The 22,010-nt window shown below is 36.7% G+C and overlaps 1 protein-coding gene across 18 annotated transcripts in view; it reads left to right on the top strand.

The window, feature by feature from the left end:
* ZMYND11 (zinc finger MYND-type containing 11) overlaps window positions 1–22,010 on the top strand; it is a 122,663-nt gene that overhangs the window by 32,529 nt on the left and 68,124 nt on the right. For 12 of the 18 annotated variants that reach the window (XM_021670712.2, XM_012466952.2, XM_064371788.1 and 9 more), the window contains exon 2: window positions 11,308–11,442. Coding sequence is in view for 14 of the 18 variants with exons in the window: in XM_012466952.2 (XP_012322375.1) it covers window positions 11,327–11,442 (116 nt within the window). In the remaining 4 variants the exon portion in view is untranslated. Of the gene's footprint in view, window positions 1–11,305; window positions 11,443–20,320; window positions 20,437–22,010 lie in introns of those variants that run through there. The other 6 variants (XM_064371786.1, XM_064371789.1, XM_064371791.1 and 3 more) reach the window with 3 other exon arrangements.

The following is a 22,010-nucleotide window of genomic DNA, read 5'->3' on the forward strand; positions in this document are numbered from 1 at the left end:
GTGATATCCCCTTTATCATTTTTTATTGCATCTATTTGGTTATTCTCTCTTTTCTTTTTTATAAATCTGGCTAGTGGTCTGTCTATTTTGTTGATCTTTTCAAAAAACCAGCTCCTGGATTTATTGATTTTTTTTTTTTGAAGGGTTTTTTGTGTCTCTATCTCCTTCAATTCTGCTTTGATCTTAGTTATTTCTTGTCTTCTGCTAGGTTTTGAGATTTTTTGGTCTTGCTCCTCTAGCTCTTTCAATTTTGATGATACGGTGTCAATTTTAGATCTCTCCTTTCTTCTCATGTGGGCACTTATTGCTATATATTTTCCTCTAGAGACTGCTTTAAATGTGTCCCAGAGATTCTGGTATGTGGTGTCTTCGTTCTCGTTGGTTTCGAAGAACATCTTTATTTCTGCCTTCATTTCATTGTTTATCCAGTCAACATTCAGGAGAAAGTTGTTCAGTTTCCATGAAGCTGTGTGGTTCTGGATTGGTTTCTGAATTCTGAGTTCTAACTTCATTGCACTGTGGTCTGAGAAACTGTTTCTTATGGTTTCCATTCTTTTGCATTTGCTGAGGAGTGATTTACTTCCAATTATGTGGTCAGTTTTAGAGTAGGTGTGATGTGGTGCTGAGAAGAATGTATATTATGTGGATTTGGGGTGGAGAGTTCTGTAAATGTCTATTAGGTTTGCTTGGTTCAGGTCTGAGTTCAAGACCTGGATATCCTTGTTAATTTGCTGTCTCATTGATCTGTCTAATATTGACAATGGTGTGTTGAAGTCTCCCACTATTATTGTGTGGGAGTCTAAGTCTCCTTGTAAGTCAATAAGAACTTGCCTTATGTATCTGAGTGCTCCTGTATTAGGTGCGTATATATTTAGGATCGTTAGCTCTTCTTGTTGCATTGATCCTTTTACCATTATGTAATGTCCTTCTTTGTCTCTTTTGATCTTTGTTGCTTTAAAGTCTCTTTTATCAGAGATGAGAATTGCAACTCCTGCTTTTTTTTACTCTCCATTTGCTTGGTAAATCTTCCTCCATCCCTTTATTTTGAGCCTTTGTGTATCCTTGCATGTGAAATGGGTTTCCTGGATACAGCACACTGATGGATTTTGGCTTTTTATCCAATTTGCCAGTCTGTGTCTTTTGATTGGGGCATTTAGTCCATTTACGTTTAGGGTTAATATTGTTATGTGTGAATTTGATCCTGCCATTTTGATGCTAGCTGGCTGTTTTGCCCGTTGGTTGATGCAGATTCTTCATTGTGTTGATGCTCTTTACCATTTGGTGTGTTTTTGGAGTGGCTGGTACTCGTTGTTCTTTTCTATGTGTAGTGCCTCTTTCAGGAGCTCTTGTAAAGCAGGTCTGGTGGTGATGAAATCTGTGAGTACTTGCTTGTTCACAAAGGATTTTATTTTTCATTCACTTATGAAGCTTAGTTTGGCTGGATATGAAATTCTGGGTTGAAAGTTCTTTAAGGATGTTGAATATTGGCCCCCACTCTCTTCTGGCTTGTAGGGTTTCTGCTGAGAGATGTGCTGTGAGTCTGATGGGCTTCCCTTTGTGGGTAAACCGACCTTTCTCTCTAGCTGCCCTTAGCATTTTCTCCTTCATTTCAACCCTGGCGAATCTGACGATTATGTGCCTTGGGGTTGCTCTTCTGGAGGAATATCTTTGTGGTGTTCTCTGTATTTCCTGGACTTGAATATTGGCCTGTCTTGCTAGGTTGGGGAAATTTTCCTGGATAATATCCTGAGGAGTATTTTCCAGCTTGGATGCATTCTCTTCGTCACATTCGGGTACACCTATCAAATGTATATTAAGTCTTTTCACATAGTCCCATATTTCTTGTTGACTTTGTTCATTCCTTTTTACCCTGTTTTCTCTAATCTTGCCTTCTCGTTTTATTTCATTGAGTTGATCTTTGACCTCTGATATCCTTTCTTCTGCTTGGTCAATTCAGCTGTTGAAACTGGTGCATGCTTCGCAAAGTTCTCGTGTTGTGTTTTTCAGCTCCATCAATTCACTCATATTCCTCTCTAAGTTGTCCATTCTTGTTAGCATTTCGTCAAGTCTTTTTTCAAGGTTCTTAGTTTCTTTGCATTGGGTTAGAACATATTCTTTTAGCTCACGGAAGTTTCTTATTATCCACTTTCTGAAGACTGATTCTGTTATTTCATCACACTCATTCTCCTTCCAGTATTGTTCCCTTGCTGGTGAGGGGTTGTGATCCCTTGTAGGAGGAGAGGTGTTCTGGTTTTGGGTGTTTTCATCCTTTTTGCGCTGGTTTCTTCCCATCTTTGTGGATTTATCCACCTGTCGACTTTGTAGTTGTTGACTTTCTGATTTTGGTAAGTTTAAGTCTGCAGCAGCAGAACTCATAAACCTCCTTTTTCTTTCCCCAGGTGTTCTGTCCCAGTGTGTTAGGGCTTTATGAGTTTCCGCTGTGCTGCTGCCATTTTCCCCGCCCACAAGGAGGCAGCCTTGTCACTCTCAGCCTGCAGAGGTTTCGCTGAGCTGCTGTGGGCTCCGCCCAGCTGTCATGTGAACTTCCCTGCAGTCCTGTTTATATGAGTGTAGTTAGAACTGCTTTCGCTATGTTGGCCCACCTCTGTAGTGACAGACTCTCTCTGTAATGTAGATACAAGGTATCTACAATATATACCTTGTTTATTATAATAAAACATCTACAAACATGGTAGATATTAATCTAACTATATTAATGGTCACCTGAAATATGGCTAAATACAACAGTTAAGACATGAGAGTGGATCAAAAAATTTGACTCAACAGTATTTTGACTGCAAGAAACCCACTTTAAATATATAGATTAAAGAGATAAAGATATAGCATGGTAACGCTAATGAAAAAATCAGAATAGTTATATCAATTTCAGACAAAGGACTTCAACAGTAGTTATCAGGGATAAAGGTGGGGATTACATAATGATAAAGGAGTCAATATTCTAAGGCGGCATAACAGTGCTTAATGTGTATGTACCTAACAGAGCGTCAGAATATGTGAGGCAAAAACTGACACAACTGCAAGGAGAAATAAATGAATCCTCTACTCTAGTTGGAGGTGACAATACCTCTCTAGCACCAGTAGACTGGTATAGCAGGCAGAAAGTTGGTAAGGACATAGTTGAACTCAGAAACATCAACTGGGTATAATATCTATAGATTACATTGTTCAATGACAGCATATCACACATTCTTCTGAAGGTCACACAGAACATTCACAAACATAGACCACACTCGATGCCATAAAACAGACCTAAATAAACTTAAAAGAATAGAAATAATATATCTGCTGTCAGACCACAATGGAATGAAGATTGAAATTAATTACAGAAAGATAGCTGGAAAATCCCCAGCTACATTGAGATTAAACTGAATAACAGGGCTCAAAGAAGACATCTTGAGAAACTTTTAAATATTTGGAGCTAAATGAGAATAAAAATAGAGTTTATCAAAATCACATGATCTTACCAATAGAAACAGAGAATTTGATAAAACCCAATATTCTTTCATAAAAACTTTCAAGAAACTCGGAATAAAAGGGAGCCTCCTTGGTTACAGAATATCTATACAAATCCCACAACTAACATCATGCTATGGTAAGGAACTTGAAGCTTTTTCATTAAGATTAGGAACAAGGCAAGAATGTACACCCCTCAGCACTGTATTTCATCATCATATGGGAAGTCCCAGCTGTTTTACTCTATTCTTGCTGCTATAACAAAATACCACTGGGTAATTTATAAATAACAAGTTTATTTCACGCAGTTCTGGATGCTGGGAAGCCCAAGATCAAAGCACCAGCAGATTTAGAGTCTGGTAAGGGTTGCTCTGCTTCCAAGGTGATACTTTATTGCTTTGTCTTCACATGGCAGAAGAGATGGAATGGTCAGGCAGCTCTCTGAAGCCTCTTTTATAAGGGCATTAATCCCATTCATGAGGACAGAGCCCTCAGGGCCCAATCACCTCAAAGTCTCCACCTCTTAATGCCATCACCTTGGGGTTTAATTTCCCACATGAATTTTGGGGAGAGACAATACATTCAAACTGCAGTACTAGCTGATGCAACAAGATAGGAAAAGGAAATAAACAAATAGGTTGGGAAGGAAGAAATAAAACTTTGTTGGCAGATGAAATCATTTGTATAGCAAATCCAAAAGAATGAACAAAAAACCTCCTGGAGCCAGTAAGTGATTATAGCCAGGTTGCAGGATACAAGAGTAATATACAAAAATCCATCACTTTCCTATTTATCAGTAATGAACAAATGTACTGTGAAATTGAAAGCATATTACCATTTACATTACTACCCCCAAAATGAAATGCTTAGGTAGAAATCTAATAAATTGTGGATAAAAATGTATATGAGGAAGACCTCAGAGCTCTGATGATCGATATAAAAGATGAAATGAGATATTCCATGTTTGTGGATAGGAAAACAATATTGCCAAGATGTCTGTTCTTCCCACTTTTATATACAGATTTCTGTAGACTCAATCAAAATCCCAGCAATTTATTTCATGGGTATCAACAAACTGATTCTAAAGTTTATATGCAGAGACAAAATACCCAGTATGGTCAACATAATAATAAAGGACAAAGTCTGAGGACTGATACTACCTGACTTCAAGACTTACCATAAACTTGAGTGGCCAAGAGAATGTGGCATTGGTGATAGGACAGACAAATAGATGGTTGGAACAGAATAGAGAACCCAGAAATACTCACATAAATATAGTCAGTTCAGCTTTTACCAAGGAGCAGGAGCAATACATTGGAGCAAAACAGTAGCCCTTTGAAGAAATGATGCTGGAACAAATGATCATCCACTTTAAAAAAAAAAAGAATCGTCTAGCTACAGACCTTACACTCTTCGCAATAATGAACTGAACCTGGATCAGAGACCTAAATGTAAAATACGAAACTGTAAAACTCTTAGACAATAGCATAGGAGGAAACCTGGATTACCGTTAGTATGGTGATAATGTTTCAGTTACAACACCAAAGGCATCCGTGAAGGAAGAGAACTGATAAGCTGGACTTTATTAATATTTAATACGTTCATTCTGTGAAAGATAATGCCAGGAAAACGAGATGACAGGCCACAGACTGGGAAAAAAACACTTGCAAAAGACACATCTGATGAAGGACCATCAACCAAAACATGAAAAGAATGTCTAACAATAAGAAAATGAAGAATATGTTCTAAAAATGGGCAAAAGGACCAAGGTGGGCGGATCACTTGAGGCCCAGAGTTGGAGACCAACCTGGGCAACATAGTGTAATCTTGCCTCTGTGAAACATTAAAAAGGAAAAAATTAGCTGGGCATAGTGGTGCATGCCTGTAGTCCTAGCTACTCTGGAGTGTTAGGGTAGACCTCTTGAGTCCAGGAATTTGAGGTGATAGTGAGCCATGCCTGCACTTCAGACTAGGGGACAGAGTGAGATCCTGTTTACAAAAGAAAAAAAATTTTTCAGGGGCAAAAGACCTGGCTGAACACCCCACCACAGAAATACAGATGGCAAATAAACATATGAGAATATATTCAAGATTATTTATCATTAGGGAAATAAAAATTAAATCATCAGTGAAATACTACCACATACTTGGCCCAGATCCAAAACAATGACAATACCAAATGTTGATGAGGATGTGGAACAACAGAAGTGCTCAGTCATTGCTGGTGGGAGTACAAAATGGTCTGGTCACTTTGGAAGACAGTTTGGCAGTTTCTTATAAAACTAAACATTTTCCAACCATATGAACCAGCAATTACACTCCTTGGCATTTACCCAAGTGAAATGAAAACTTATGTGCACATAAAAACATGCACATGGTTGTTTATAGCAGCTTTGTTGTGACTGCCAAAACTTAGAAGCAACCTGTCCTTGAGTAGGTGAATGGATAAACTGTTATATTCAGCCAGTGGAATACTATTCAGTACTAAAAAGTAACAGTCTATCAAACCATGAAAAGATATGGAGGAAACTTAATGCATGTTACTAAGTGAAGGAAGCCTATCTTAAAAAGGCCACGTGTTGTATGATTCCAACTGCGACATCCTGGAAAAGGTGAAGCTATGGAGACAGTAGTGAAAAGACCAGTGGTTGCCAAGTGTTTGGGGAAGGAAAGGATGGAGCACAGACAATTTTTAAGTCAGTGGTACTATTCTGTATGGGCACTACAGTGACACTTACTTGTCATTCATACATTTGTCAAAACCCATGGAATGTACACCAAGACTGAATCCTAATGTATACTATGGACTTTTGAGTCATAGTGATGTGTCAATGTAGGTTTGTTGATTTTTAACAAATGTATTGCTCTGTTGTAAGATGTTGATAATAGGGGAGGCTGTGCATGTGTAGGATCAGGGAGTATATGGGAACTCTGTATTTTCCACTCAATTTTGCTGTGAACTTAAAATAGCTCTAAAAATAAGTTTATTATCATAATTTTAAAAATGTAATTCTCTCCAGCACTTTGGGAGGCTGAGGCGGATCACCAGAGGTCAGTCAGGAGTTCAACACCAGCCTGGCCAATATGGCAAAACCCCATCTCTACTGAAGATACAAAAATTAGCCAGGCGTGGTGGCACATACCTGTAATTCTAGCTACTCAGGAGGCCGAGGCAGGAGAATTGCTTCAACCCAAGAGGCAGAGGTTATAGCGAGCTGAGATCTCACCATTGCACTCCAGCCTCGGCAACAAGCGAAACTCCATCTCAAAAAAACAAACAAAAAAGCACCTAGATTTCAGTGTAATTTAATTAATTAATTTGAGACAGACTCTCACTCTGTCGCCCAGGCTGGAGTGCAGTGGTGCAATCTTGACTCACTGCAACCTCCACCTTCGGGGTTCATGCAGTTCTCCTGCCTCAGCCTCCCTAGTAGCTGGGATTACAGGCACCTGCCACTGTGCCCAGCTAGTTTTTTGTATTTTTAGTAGAGATGGGGTTTCACCATCTTGGCCAGGCTTGTCTTGAATGTCTAACCTCATGATCCACCTGCCTTGGCCTTCCAAAATGCTGGGATTACAGGCATGAGCCTCTATGCCTGGTCCTATGTAACGTTTATTAAGAGGCAAAGACAAAGTATGGATAAACCTAATGTATAAAAATATATAAATGGGAAAATGGTATGAATAGACAATGAAAAATTAAAAGTGCTAATAGACTTTGGGGAAAAGTTCAGACTTATCAAATGCATATTAAAACAATGGGATTAATTTAAAAATTTAATATTTGATGCAAATATTTGAAAGCATATGCAATATACTGATAAAAAACCTGAGCCTACCACCAGAAATAAAAATCATAACATTTTTGGTGCTTTGAATTCTTATACTGTGCTCCTCCATCTCTCTTCCCTGCCTCCTAAACTGTTCTTGTTAACTATTGTGTTTATCGTTTCCTTAAAGCCGTTTTCACAAGTATGTATGTATCACCAAGCAATGTCTTGTTTAATTTTGCTTAAGTTTTTTCTGACTTGTTTCCTCCTTTATTCTCTCTTTTGCCCTCACCCCAGTTTGTGTAGAAGTAGTATGCATATAAAATGATGTTTCCGTAGACTTAGGATATTGCAGTACATCTGAATTTGTTGGGATAGAGAATATCAGTATCACCTGGGAGCTTAATAAAGTTACTCAGAAGTTTTTGCTATTTCTAATTTTTTCAACTACAAGCTTCTTGAGAATCATGGGCTACTTTTACGAAAAGGAGCCTGTTATATTTCTGAGATATGTTGGAGCAGAACAAAGATTGAGGACTATATTAATGATCTCTACAAAGAGTCTTCTGATCTTTCTTTTTGATGTCTCAATCTTTGATATAAAGATTCGCTCTGGGCTCTCGCTATTTACATAACAGCTGAAGAAATTGAATTTAATAATTTTATATTGAAGGTTCAGTATGTTCAAAACTGTAGTAGACACTTTGAAAAACATTAGTTATAAAAATTATGACGTATCTTAGTTTAATTAAGGCAGTTCTTTTGAGGAATTCGTAAGTATTTGTATGAGCAATACATTTGTAAGAGATGTATAAACAAATTGGTATTAGAATATAAAAGACAATTGAGTTTTATCTTGTTTGATTCCAGGAGAAGAGGCTGGTCAGGGAAAATTGCATTAAAGTGGATCCTGGAAAGGACAGGGAAATTTTTGGTAATTGGTAAGGGGCAGGGGAGAACATTCCAGGGAGAGAGAACGGCATAAACAAAGGGATGCAGGTGTGAAATTTGGGAGCATATTTGGGAACTGTGATTAGTACAGTTTAGTAGCAATAATATGCACTCAGATAACAATGGACTGTAAGGTTTGGTTTAGCCATATCAACAAGGAACCTTAAATAATCAACTCTCTGTACCCAGGATTCTAAGTCTTTATTTTTATTGATGAACACCCAAATTGCTATTCTTATATCTAGTTACATCATTAGTCATGTTTACTGGATGAGAGAAGGATTTTCATCTGTTTTGCTATTGCCGTATCCTTAGAGCATAGAAGAGCATCTGGTATATAACAGGCATATATGAATTCTGTGTTAAATGAGTGAATGAATTTAGATTTCATAAGAAAGAATAATTTTATGGTTGTACTTTAAAGAGATCTTGCCTCCATGGGTCAAGTTGTTTTTGGTACTTTTATAATATGCCTCAAACTTCATTGCATTTCTCTCACTTGGAATTCTCTTTCCCTGGCATTTTTTGCAATGTTCTACGTGGGCTCTTATAACTCATGATCATCCTCCTTATAGTGTACCGGTATTACAAGTTACGTTTATTTTCTGTGACTTGATCCAGGTAGATTTTAACTCTACACCTGTTTTTCTGAGATGTAGCATTGCTTCATTCTTTAATCTTGATTTTAGTCATTTCTAGGAATCTGTGACATCACTTTTTGAGTTTTCTGCTACTTAGTCACCACTGTATTCTTCTGGTTATGTTAAATAAATATATTTACTATTTATTATGGTATTATTTAAAAATGTTAGCTTTGCTGTTAAATTTAACATTTAACATTTTACACGTTACAACTTTGCTGTATTTTTTATAGGTCTGAATAAATTGCTCATTCTTACATATCATGAATTGTGAAAAAATTTACAAGTTGAATTATGTTACCTATACCTATTGGTATTATTCTTCAGTGTTTGCTCTAGGTCCCGTGAATTAATATACTACTACTTGGCATAAAATGTAGGAGCTTTATAATAATATAATTCTGCTTACTCCCCCTTTCCTTCCTTTGTGCTTTGCTTGTCATGTATCTTATTTCTACATGTGTTATAAGCCTAATGACACCTATCAATCATTTTTATATTTGATTTATACAGCCAATTATCTTTTAAAGAAATTAAGAAAGGAAAAATTGGCTTTTACATTTTTCTACATATTTACCATACTGCAGAGTTCCTCATCTCTTTCTGGTCAAATTTTACACAAGTGAGAAATAGTGTTTCCCTTGTCTCAATTTTTATAGCACATATTGTGGACCATTTATATGTCATATATTACCTTACAATTAGTTCTATGTCTATGTCCAATTTCCTCTGCCAGTTTTAAATTATTTTTTGCAAGGGTCACTGTTTATACTTCATTATGTTTAGCACAGTGCCTTACATAAAGCGGACAACTGTATGTATTTTTAACTATGTAAGAATGACTGAAACTTTGTGCTTTTGTCTGAGTATTTGTATAATCTCACAGGATTAAGTTGTATTATTACAGTTGACCATTAGATGTCACTTTCTAACATATATTAAATCCTTATCAATGAATTCCTTCCATTAAGGCATATCAAATTCTGAAAGTTGGTGCTCCAGTACAGGAGCACTTAAACTGATAAATGTTTGTACTTTTTAAAGTGGTTACTGTCTAAAATGGAAGTGTTTGTAAGTTACAACTTTTATTATATTTTAGTTCTGTGTATAAATTTATACAGAACCAGCTGATTTTCCTAAAGTTTTCTTTAGAACTTGAATACTGGTATTATTTGTGTATTTTTTGCTCTGTGGAGCAGCTTGGAACTATTAGAAGTAACAATGTGAGAATATTCAGGAATACCTTTAAACATGTTCAGAATGTATTCTGATGGTGCTGTAATTCCCAAACACATCTTATTTTAGGAGTCTGACTGACACAGTTTTCTCGAGATAAGTTTTGATAGCAACTATAGTGTTTATTTGTGTTTGTCTGAGAAAAGGGGGGAACTGAGTGGGCTGTGAAACAGACATAGAGAAAAGGGAATTCATATGGCTCTCTTGGCCAGTCATGGAACACAGCAAAGTGCTTCCCTTCCTCATTCTCTAAACCTAAAAGATAGGAAAGGGAAGATCAAGGAGATTTCAGCTATCTCAGAAGGCTTAATGTTTGCTGTATATTTAAGGACCTAGATATTAAACTTAGCATGATAACATGTATGATCTAGAAGGATGTGTTAGTGGTTCCCAAATGCTAGAATTCATGACGAAGGCTTACCAGATTCCTACAGACACGGCTCTCCATGCTGAGTTAAGAGAAGCCTCTGTGTTATTGTTGCCTATCAGACATCCAGGGTTTAACCTCCTCTTTTCTGTTCCCCATCTTGCCAGGAGAAAACAGGAAAATTACTGGGAGGTGTGGTGGCAATTTTCTTCAGTTCATCTAAAATACTAAAATTTGAATACAATAGCAATGCTGTTTCCTAATCGTGTATTAAATACTTCCGAAATTTACACCTAATCCAAGAATGTTATCATTCTTCGAATTTGTGACCTTCTAGGTTCTGTCCCTCAATCTTTAACATCTCATTCCAGAAGTAACTTTCTTATGTTTAATGTTTGTGATTTGATTTAAAAAAAGAATGTTGTTTTCGTATATCAATGTATGTATATAAAATTTGATTTTTAAGCCAGAGTATAATAAACCAAAGTATTAAACAATTAGAACATTTAAATTCCATTTTGTATTGATCAAATTACAAACAATGTAATGTCAACAAGTGAAGTTTTATCTTGCAGTATTTCTGTGCTTTAAAATAAATATATTTTTAAAAAGTATATTGGTATGAAGTGACCACTTGTCCTTCTTGGGAGAACCTTTTTAACTTTTTGGTTTTTAGAATGTCATTCTTCATGATGTACTGAAATGAATGATACCTCATATGAAGTAACTGGTGATGTGGATGGTAGAAAAAAATAGAATGTGGGCAGTACTACATACTACATTTGTACGATCAGTAGTTGAGAGATGCTGATAATGTTACTTATTTTGTAATCTGTTTTTTCCCTTATGTTTTTGCTTATTACTGCAGCTAAAGAAGTAAACAGGTCATGGCACGTTTAACAAAAAGACGACAGGCGGACACAAAAGCTATCCAGCATCTTTGGGCAGCCATTGAGATTATACGGAACCAGAAGCAAATTGCCAACATTGACCGTATTACAAAGTAAGTAAATTTAAACAAAAAACCTCTGTAAAATTTCGTAGAAGGTTTTGGGGTGAAAGGTCAAAAAAATGTTATCTATTAGGCTAATCAACATATATTACAAAGAACTGAAGACACTGTTTGCTTTGCTGGAGTATTTGTTAGAAAAACAAACACGGAAACATAAGCAACTTGTGTTTAGAAGTTTTATAGAAAAATTAGATAAATAAAATATCACTATGTACTATTTATAATAGTTTTTTAGTTATCAAAATTTTTAACTCTTGGAGATTCTTTTTTCTTTTTTTTTAATTTCTTTTTTGGCTGGAGTGCAGTGGCACGATCTCGGCTCACTGCAACCTCTGCTTCCCAAGTTCAAGAGATTCTCCTGCCTCAGTCTCCCAGGTAGTTGGGGTTACAGCCACTCACCACTATACCCAACTAGTTTTTGTACTTTTAGTAGAGATGGGATTTCACTATGTTGACCAGGCTGGTCTCGAACTCCTGACCTTGTGATTCGCCTGCCTTAGCCTCCCAAAGTGCTGGGTTTACAGGTGTGAACCACCGCACCTGGCTGGAGATTCTTTTATTAAAAACAACTTTAGTGGATCACTTGCTTTTATGTAGTGAAGCTATTTAAAAGCAGTCTATTGTGGTTAATAATTTTAATATAGGATAGGCATGGTATGTATAGTAACATCTTACTAGTTTATAGCCCACTAACAGAATTTTTAACAATTTCATTCTATATTTTAGAAATTATGTTAAATAAACATTCAGTTTTAAAGAAGAAAATTCTCCACCCCCACCCCTCAGTTTCTCAAGCTCTTTATACAGGTAGACAGATTCAGGATACCAAATAAAAAAATCAAAGTACTTTATGAATCTTCTATTTACATGTTGTATACTAATTATAAGGGAATCTTCAATTAGGAACTTGGTTTTGTTTTGTTTCTCTGGGTATTTTTAAAGAAATAAAGCTAAATTTATCATTTTTAAGTGTTTGAAATTTTAAAAATAATTCAGAGAAAATTTATACTTACCTCTCTCCACATTCTTTAGATGCTATATGTAAAAATGGAGAACGAGTAATTTACAAAACTCACTTAAATAAATGCTATTTTTGGAGGCTTTACTAATAAGTAACAAAATTGAGTTCCATATATTTTTCTCCTTTCCCTGTATGCCGGTGAGGAAGATTACAAAGGCTGCTTAATGCGGGACGTGGTGGCTCACGCCTGTCATCCCAGCACTTTAGCAGGCCAAGGCAGGTGGATCGCCTGAGCTCAGGAGTTTGAGACCAGCCTGGCCAACATGGCTAAACCCCATCTCTGCTAAAAATACAAAAGCCCAGTGTGGTGGTGCGCACCTGTGGTCCCAGCCACTCAGGAGGCTGAGGTGGGAGAATTGCTTGAGCCTGGGAGGCAGAGGTTGCAGTAAGCTGAGGTCAGGCCACTGCACTCCAACCTGGGTGACAGTGAGACCCCCATCTCAAAACAAAATAAAAGAACAAAGAAACCCAGAGACTACTTAAGAGAGAAGGAAAAAGGAGCTAGAGAAGGGGTAAGGTATATGCAGCTCCAACTCTGTACTCACCCTTGGAGTTATTTTAAAGCTGACTATGTACAGCTCCTTGCTCCTGTGAGATAGTAGAAGGAAAAAAACATAATACTATGTGAACAATGAGAATAAAATAAATAGTACCTTATTTTAATTATTATGTTTTTAAATAAAGCACATAATTTGAGGTATGATAACTAAATGTAAATGATGTTAATGTGAAACATTAAAAAAAACTCAAAGTACAAAGCAGTATTTTCTTATGGTTGAGATTTTAGAAAAAACATACTTTATGTATATAGAAATTGCTTAGAGAAGAATGTTTACATAAAATGCTTTTCTTTGGATTCAGCTTTTTAAATAAAAATCATGTAAACATGTCAACTATTTCAGTTTTTCAGACAACCTTTTTTCATCTGTAGCATCTTTGTCTAGAAGCTTTAGGGACTTTTTTTTTTTCGAGACGGAGTCTTGCTCTGTTGTCCATGCTGGAGTGTGGTGGCGCGGTCTCAGCTCACTGCAACCTCCACCTTCTGGGTTCAAGCATTTCTCTGTCTCAGCCTCTTGAGTAACTGGGATTACAGGCACCTGCCCCTACACCCAGCTAATTTTTGTATTTTTATTAGAGACGGAGTTTCACCATCTTGGCCAGGCTGGTCTTGAACTCCTGACCTCGTGATCCACCTGCCTCAGCCTCCCAAAGTGCTGGGGTTACAAGTGTGAGCCACCGCACCCAGCCATTTGTGGCCACCTTCTAATCTGGGAGTAAGAGAATTAACTCCCCCAGTAATGGGTGGCAGATATTTGTTGGATTATTATAACACCTGTGTGCGTACATGTGTACACATTAAACTGTAGTAAAAGACATGGAGATTAACAGGATTGCATACATCTCACTTTGCATTATGTATTATTGATAAGCATTCTTTCTCTCCTTTCTTCATCAGAGTAGCCTTAATTGATGCCAAGCCTTATTTTTCTTCATATTGTAAGGTCCATAGTTTTAAAATTAAATATGAATAAATTTATTTACCTACCAAATAGTCTTGGTTTTATTAGTCTCATCTAAAGATGAAAAAGAAAGAAAGAAAAAAGAAAGAATCAGAGGTTAAGTGTTTAAGAATGGGTCCCAGTGTTTCCTCTGCCTCATCTCATCTGAGAGGTATGCCATGTTTATTTTTATTATGTGGCTCACATCAGAGCATCCTGTACTTTCATAACATTAATCACATTTGTCATTATTTCCCTGCTAGACAGTTCCAAGAAAGAACTATCTAGAAAATTGCCTAACCCAGCCAGTGCCTTTGCTGCTTGTCTAATATTAATTTCCTTGCTTGTTAAACTTGCCTAAGGTAAGTTAGGAAGTAGCTTTGGACTATGACAGGAAGTCAGATTTTTTTGCTCTAAAGCCTAATATTCCTATCCTATACTCTTGTTAGGTAAATACTTTTCAAGCCTTAGATTCATTTGAAGTCCAGTTGTTCTGTTTAGTCAAGTCTGAACATAAAGATCTCTTTTAAACTTTACAAATACCTTAAGGTACTGAAGGCTGTAGTAGAGTTACTGTCAAGAATGCATATTAGTCATTAAGTTTCAGTTCTTATTTAGACTGGTGAGTGACACCATTATACAAAAAGCTACACAGTTTTTGGGAAACATTAAAAGTTGTGGGCTTTGGAGTGACTGGCTCTTAGCCTGGTACATCCTAAACACGTTAGTTTACTTCTGTATAATTGTTTAGTTCTGCTTGCTTTTGTTCTTTTAATCTATAGGTTTTTCTACTTTTTTGTTGTTGTTTTGTTTTGGAATTGATCGAAGAACCCCAGTCATTTGTTGTGGTTTTCCAGTCTGGCTTTTGCCAGTTGCATCCCTGTAGTCTAGTTTAACCTGTTGCTCAGCCCTTTTTATTTCATGGAGATTGATAGCTGCATCTGGAGGGTTGGGAGTGGGGGCAAGACTATTCCATGGGAGTGGTGTGTTCTATCCGGAGACACGTGATGTCAGTCGTTTCTCATTTTGTGATGTACATAGCAATTGATGCTAGATCCAGTAACTCATTAAGGACTGCAGAATGGTAATCATCTAATTTGTCTTTCCTTTTTTACTTGGACTACTCCTATAAGGACAAACCTTCCCATCATCTGCTGTTTGTTTACCCTGTGGAATGGTTCATAAGGGAAAAATGTTCATATGGGAAAATTCATTCTCTTTATTTACCAGTTTTTAAAATAGCATCCTTTAATGGTACCAATTAGATTTAAAAACAAATTGTCCGTTGGAATTCATGCATTTAATTACATTTTGTGTATTTCAGTCCATTTTGACAAACACCTTATTGATGCTGTCTTTGACTAGTTGGAGCCCCTAGGCTCTTGGACTTCTTTGTGCTTTGTTATAGAACAAGATGTTTTGAGATCCTCTTGTACATATCCTGCCCCAGACCTGGAACCATTGATTTCTCCCAGGTGCTCTGGTTTCTTTTAGTTTTAAATTGTATTTTAAGAGCACTTCCTGGCTACTCAATGTTGCTAGTGGGTGGGTCTGTCTTTCTAGGCCTTTGGACAGTGTTATGAAATGAAACATACTTTTAAAAGATTAAAAACACCTCATGAGTTCATGCTGATATTTTTCACTGAACTTTGTGGCTACTGGATTTTATTTACTTAACTCTTCTATCTAAAATCTTTATCTACTTTCTGACATGGTGAGAATCATGGTTCTCAAAGACATCATCTGTGATAAAATTTTAGAATTTCAGGTAATTAGTTATTTTATGCAACATTAAATACACAGCTATTAGAATATGAAAATCTTACATATATGTACCATGTATAATTAATGATTATGTTATTTTGTTTTCTATACACAACCTTATTTAGTTTGGGGCCTCTCTTAGTATGCTGAATCTTCTTTTCCTGTCTTCTATATTTGTACTTTTCTGTTTAATTCTTTTCGTCTTTATTTTTGTTTTTTAATATTCTTTGCAACCTCTTTTTATGTAACATTATCTGGTGTATATTCATTTTTGTCTTCACTTCTGAAGTGATTTTTTTTCTATTTACTTCAAATGTTTAACTTAGAATTCTGAGTTTTTCTTCTGATTTGTAGCTTTTTTATCATATCATTTTATTCATGTCTTTTCTCATGTCTTGAGACAGTAGATTCTAGTTTCCTTCTGTTTCGTAGGCTTATCTTTCTGCCATGTTTCCAACTGTCAGATTGTCATTCTGCTCCATGTGCCATAGTCCTCTCTGTTGGCCATTCTCTCTATTGGAATCAGTTTTCCTAAAGTTGTGTCACGGCAGGGTGGTTCCTGAATACTCTTTCCAGATTTATGGCTCTAAAGTTCCTTCTTACGGTATTTTTATAAAGTGCTAAAAATAGAGCCTATTTTTTATTGAGATTTCCCAGATTTTTCTCCCTCTTTTCCCTGTTTTTTTTGTGGAATCACTTTTCTTATACTGAGGGTCTTTTTAACTGACTGCAGTAGTATTTGTTACTTTTATTCATAGCCTTTCTCCGTAATACTGGCCTTTGTCCTGGAAGGGAGCTGTGACTACTTAATTTTGAGTGTTCGTAGGCCCATTAAGAATTTACCACAAATTCATGAGTTACCATGAGTCATCTGCAAATGGGAGTGTGTAAAGTCCTGTCCAGTTTCAATGCTGTTATCAACTGGGCCTACTGTGCTTTCCAGTGAGGCTCTATTGGGCACTTTACCCTCCTCTCCTCTGTTCCATTAGTATCTATTGTGCCTTTCTTTCTCCCATAAGGGTATCAGTACCAATTGGGATTGTAGCTTTCAGATTTGTTCTCACCTGCTCAAATATTGGGATGCATAGGACTTCTCATGACTTAATTTTGTTGTACTTTGTATGTTGTCCAAGGGCGTTTTGTTTTATTTGCTGTTCTTCCAGTAACTCAGTCTAGTAGGTTTGGGGAGATTTAAAAACTATGTTACCGTCATCATCATTTCAGCTCATGACAATCTTGTGATTTTTTTCTTTTTTTTAAAGATGGTTGCTAAAGGGACAGGATATTTTCTGAAGTTCAAAAGCAGAGCCGAAAGCAATAAAAAATTCCCTCTGGCAGAGGCAAATCAAAGGAGCGTTCTCCGTGTTTGTGTACTATACTGGACACATCAGAATAAATAGCAGTATTATCTTCAAACACAGGATTCTTAGCATAGCAAGACTTGGGTTGTGGTTTTAAAAAGACATTCCGGCCGGGCGTGGTGGCTCACGCCTGTAATCCCAGCAATGTGGGAGGCCGAGGTGGGCGGATCACGAGGTCAGAAGTTTGTGACCAGCCTGGCCAACATAGTGAAACCCTGTCTCTACTAAAAATACAAAAATTAACCGGGTATGGTGGCGTGCATCTGTAGTTCCAGCTACTCGGGAGGCTGAGGCAGGAGAATTGCTTGAACCCGGGAGACGGAGGTTGTGGTGAGCTAAGATCGCACCACTGCACTCCAGCCTGGGCAGCAGAGCAAACTCTGTCTCAAAAGAAAAAAAAATTACATAAGTAGAATTTGTGGCCATTTGAAGGATTTAAGTCTCAGATCCTCATAATTAACTGAATTCTTAGAGACTAATCATTTTCTTATCTCTGTAACAAAATGGGAGAACTTATCTGTTCTAAATGTTTGTTCCATCTAATTGTGATGGTATCTAATATTCGTAGTTCATAGCAATAGTCACCCGTTAGTTGTCACCATCTCTCCCCAAGAGAGTTCCGAGTCTTTTTTTCCCCATATTCTTTTAATTTTCCTTTGTAAAAAACTACTAGTGTCTGCCAGGTGCAGTAACTCATGCTTGAAATGCCAGCACTTTGGGAGGCTGAGGTTCGGGGATCACTTGAGACTAGGAATTTGAGACCATCCTGGCAACATAGTGAGACCCTATCTCTACAAAAAGTTTAAGAAATTAGCCAGGCAAGGTGGTGCATGCCTGTAGTCTCTGCTTCTTGAGAGGCTGAGGGAGGATCACTTGAGCCCAAGAGATCGAGGCTGCAGGGAACTGTTATTGTGCCACTGCACTCCAGCCTGAAGACAGAGTGAGACCCTGTCTCAAAGCAAAAACAAAAACAAAAACAAAACAAAACTGCTAGTCTTGAATCCAAGAAGGTAGTAGGGAAGGTACTGTAAGTTAGATATTCACTGCTAAGATGTTTTGAATATTTTGGCTATTTAAAAAACATACCCTAGAGAAACTTCTTACAAGCTCTAACATTTTGGCATGGAAAATATAATTATTAAAAGGGTCAGTCTGAAATCAAAATATGTATATATGGTTAAGTCTGATTTTTTATTAATGATTAAACTGTCCCTCTGATTTAAGGCTTATATTTATAAACTTGATTTAATGATAATATTCACCACCCATCTTCACCACCACCAGGCCTGCTTTACAAGAGCTTCTGAAAGAAGCACTATACATATAAAGGAACAACCAATATCAGCCTTTCCAAAAATATATCAAAAAGCAAAGAGCATTGAAAATTTTACACTAACTAATGTGTAAAAATTTTCACACAATGAAAATTTTACACTAACTAATGTGCAAAACAGTCAGTTAGCATCAAATGCCAGTATTAAACTTATATATATTCTAATTGGATAAAAAGCCAAAACCCATCGGTATGCTGCATCCAGACCCATCTCACATGCAACGATACACAAAGACTCAAAACAAAGAAAAGGAGGAAGATTTACCATCCAAACAGAGAGTAAAAATAAACAAATAAACAAAAAGCAGGAGATGCAATTCTTGCCTCTGATAAAGTAGACTTTAAAGCAACAAAGATCAAAAGAGGCAAAGAAGGACATTACATAATGGCAAAAGGATCAATGTAACAAGAAGAGCTAACGATTTTATAGATCAACGAGACAGAAAATTAACAAGGACATCTAGGACTTGAACTCAGACCCAGAACAAGTAAACTTAATAAACATTTATAGAACTCTCCACTTCAAATACACAAAACATACATTACCACCTCACACCTATTCCAAAAGCGACTACATAATTGGAAGTAAATCACTCCTCAGTAATCGCATAGCATTGCATAGGTTTAAATGAAATATTGGTTGGCTGCTTGTTTGTTTGTTACCTCATTTAGCTAAACAAGCACAAATAAATTTTGGCCTGTCAGCAAAACATTTTACATTTTTAGAAATGGAAGGATGTTTTGTGATGTTTAATTATTATAAAATGGAAACAAATGAGTCATTTTATAAAGAAGAAAAAGCAGTAGTCAGTTCAGGGTTATGTGTGAAGATAAACACAGGGAATAGTAGCTTCTCTTTTCAGTTGAAATGTCTGTAAATGCTAAATTATAGCTAGCACATATGAACTAATCAGTTTTGTATAGTTTGAATAGATATCATCATATTACATTTTTGAAACTTATTTAACAGTAATATTATGCCAAAGAAGCTAGCCCTCATTTTATAGATTATAAATCAAGAAATAAAGGATAAAGAATCATAGAACAACAAAATCAGTAAAAGAAGTGAAATTTAAACCTTTAATCACTAACTTTCCCAACATGAGGCCATGCGCTGTGGTTCACACCTGTAATCCTGGCACTTTGGGAGTCTGAAGTGGGTGGATCGCTTGAGCTCAGGAACTTCAAGACCAGCCTGGGCAATATAGTAAGATCCCATCTCTACAAAAAATACCAAATTAGCTGGGTGCAGTGGCATACGCCTGTAGTCCTAGCTACTTGGGAGGCTGAGGAGGAAGGATTGCTTCAGCATAGAAGTTTGCAACTACAGTGAGCCATGATTGTGCTGCTGTACTCCAGCCTGGGCAACAGAGTGAGACCCTGTCTCAAAAAAAAAGAAAAAAACTTTCCCAGTATGATTCATAACTCATTGTCATGTTATTTCTCTAGATGCTATGTCTATTTTAATATCCAATAAAAACAAGTTACATATATCACTTTCTTTTCTTCTTTAATCCAAACAAATTATTCACATCTACTATTATCACTTGGCTTTAGAGTTTTAAAATTATTTTAAGTAATGCTTATAAGATAGTTTAAAGACATGCTTTTGAAATAAGTACAGATTTTATACTAGTCTCTACTGGCATTGTTGGCTAGACTGTGTGATTGGGGGAGGTTAGCTTGTTTATTATTGACTACTAGAAAAAGCAGTTGAAGTAGTTGACCTATATGTTTCCTTCCTGTCTTGGGCAACTTTAACTTTGTGTTTCTAGAGGTGATCACACTGTGAATAGTATGATTAAACGAACATTCGATTGGTAGACTAGTCCCATTCAAGTGAATGTTTCAGATTAGGGCATCAATTAATTACATGTATTGCTTACTTTAGGGTCAAACCCCAGTTAGAAAATGTGACCTCTGACCTCTTGTGACATGTTTGGCATTGAAATTTCTGAGTTCTCCTGGAGTTCTTCCTGTCGCTTCAGATATACATAAACCCAAACTGTAAGTCTTCTTTCTGTGTAGGATGCATTTGAAGTTGCAACTAGGTACACATTAATTCTTTAACTTTTTGAAACTCACTTTCCAGGAACTGTTTATTTATGTAAGTTAAATTTTGCTATGTCTCATTGTCAGTTTCTGTTCCTTCAGTGGAATTATTGGAGAGGAAGAGAGTGGCCATTGCTTAAGTTCTAAGAAGGAAATAAGTTCATTTAAAAAAAACAACTGATTTATACTATACTGTTTGTGTAATCCCAAGAATTCTCCACAGAATTGCTTATTGTATTCTCATTTGCATCGATATTGATTTAGTATTTCTTACATATCTTACCATGAAAGCAGATTGGCAGGTATACTGCTATTTTATTTTATTTTATTTTAAACAGTAATGGCCTTACAGAAGAGTAACTGATTCTGAATAAGTATAGTCTGCAGTGAGATTCTTCCAGCATGCCAAATTCTTACGACATTTACCTTGCCTTGGGTTGTTGTCTAGCTATTTTTGTGTATTTCACATTTCCTTGCAGTTCTGTGAAGGAAACATACAAGGCACGTAAAAGAATAAACCAGTAGTAGCAAATAATAGGAGAGGGTCAGTACTGCAGATTGGAGACTATCAGTTTACCACACTGTAGGCCTTATTTGAGGGGACAGTCACTGTGAGAATGTTTCAGATGCCTTGTGAAGGGTACAGACATAGTCATGCCTTGGTAGTTGGATGGGATTCGACAAGGCAGAGAGGCGAGTCAAAACCTAGACTGTCTGGATCAAGCAGTGGGACTGTAAGGCTTAAGGGAAAGTGGATAAAAAGGCAGAACGAGTTAGACTAGCATTGTCGTTAATGGTAGCATTGGAAGTTTTATCCTGTAGTGAGAGGGGAATAGCAAAATTTTTTGAATGTAGAAATGATAAAAGTAAAACACAGTCATTTTTTTTCACTACAGCTGGATTGACTTGAGTCTGTCTGTTCTTCTCTGTTCTGGCCTGGGTTTTCATTCTTATGACTTCCTTGCCTGTTTTGTGAGCCCCCAGCTTTGCTACTCTGTTTGTTCCCATCATTGGTGTTAGAGATGTTTCTCAAAAACATTATCAGATTGGTCCACTGTTGCAAACCTTTTTCTGCTGCCCATGAAGTCCACATTTCCAGGCAAAGGTGTTGCTGTCTCAGCCTACCTCTTCTGCACACCCTCCTGCAGCTCCCCACTGTCCTTATGCTCTGGTTGGGCTCTCGCCGGCTCTCAGATCTGCGATTCCCATGCTCTACCTGGGATGCCCTTCCCAGACTCCTCTTTCAGGTGTTATCTCTTGACACCTTTAAGTAAACCTAATTCTGTCAGTTACTTTTCTAAATTTTAGGCATTGTTATGCTCTTAAAATTCTTTTGATTTCCTCATTATCGATAACAATTCTCTTTGGATTTCCTGATTATTGATAAAGTCCAAATACCTGAGCAAGGCATTTGTACAAAGCTCTTTACAATGAGACCCTGACATTTCTTTCTTCTTCTTTTTTTTTGTTTTAATATATTTTATTATACTTTAGGTTCTGGGGTAAATGTGCAGAACATGCAGGATTGT

Source organism: Aotus nancymaae, unplaced genomic scaffold, assembly GCF_030222135.1.
Source record: "Aotus nancymaae isolate 86718 unplaced genomic scaffold, 86718_ANA_hifiasm-v0.15.2.pri h1tg000173l, whole genome shotgun sequence".
NCBI classification, from domain to species: domain Eukaryota; kingdom Metazoa; phylum Chordata; class Mammalia; order Primates; family Aotidae; genus Aotus; species Aotus nancymaae.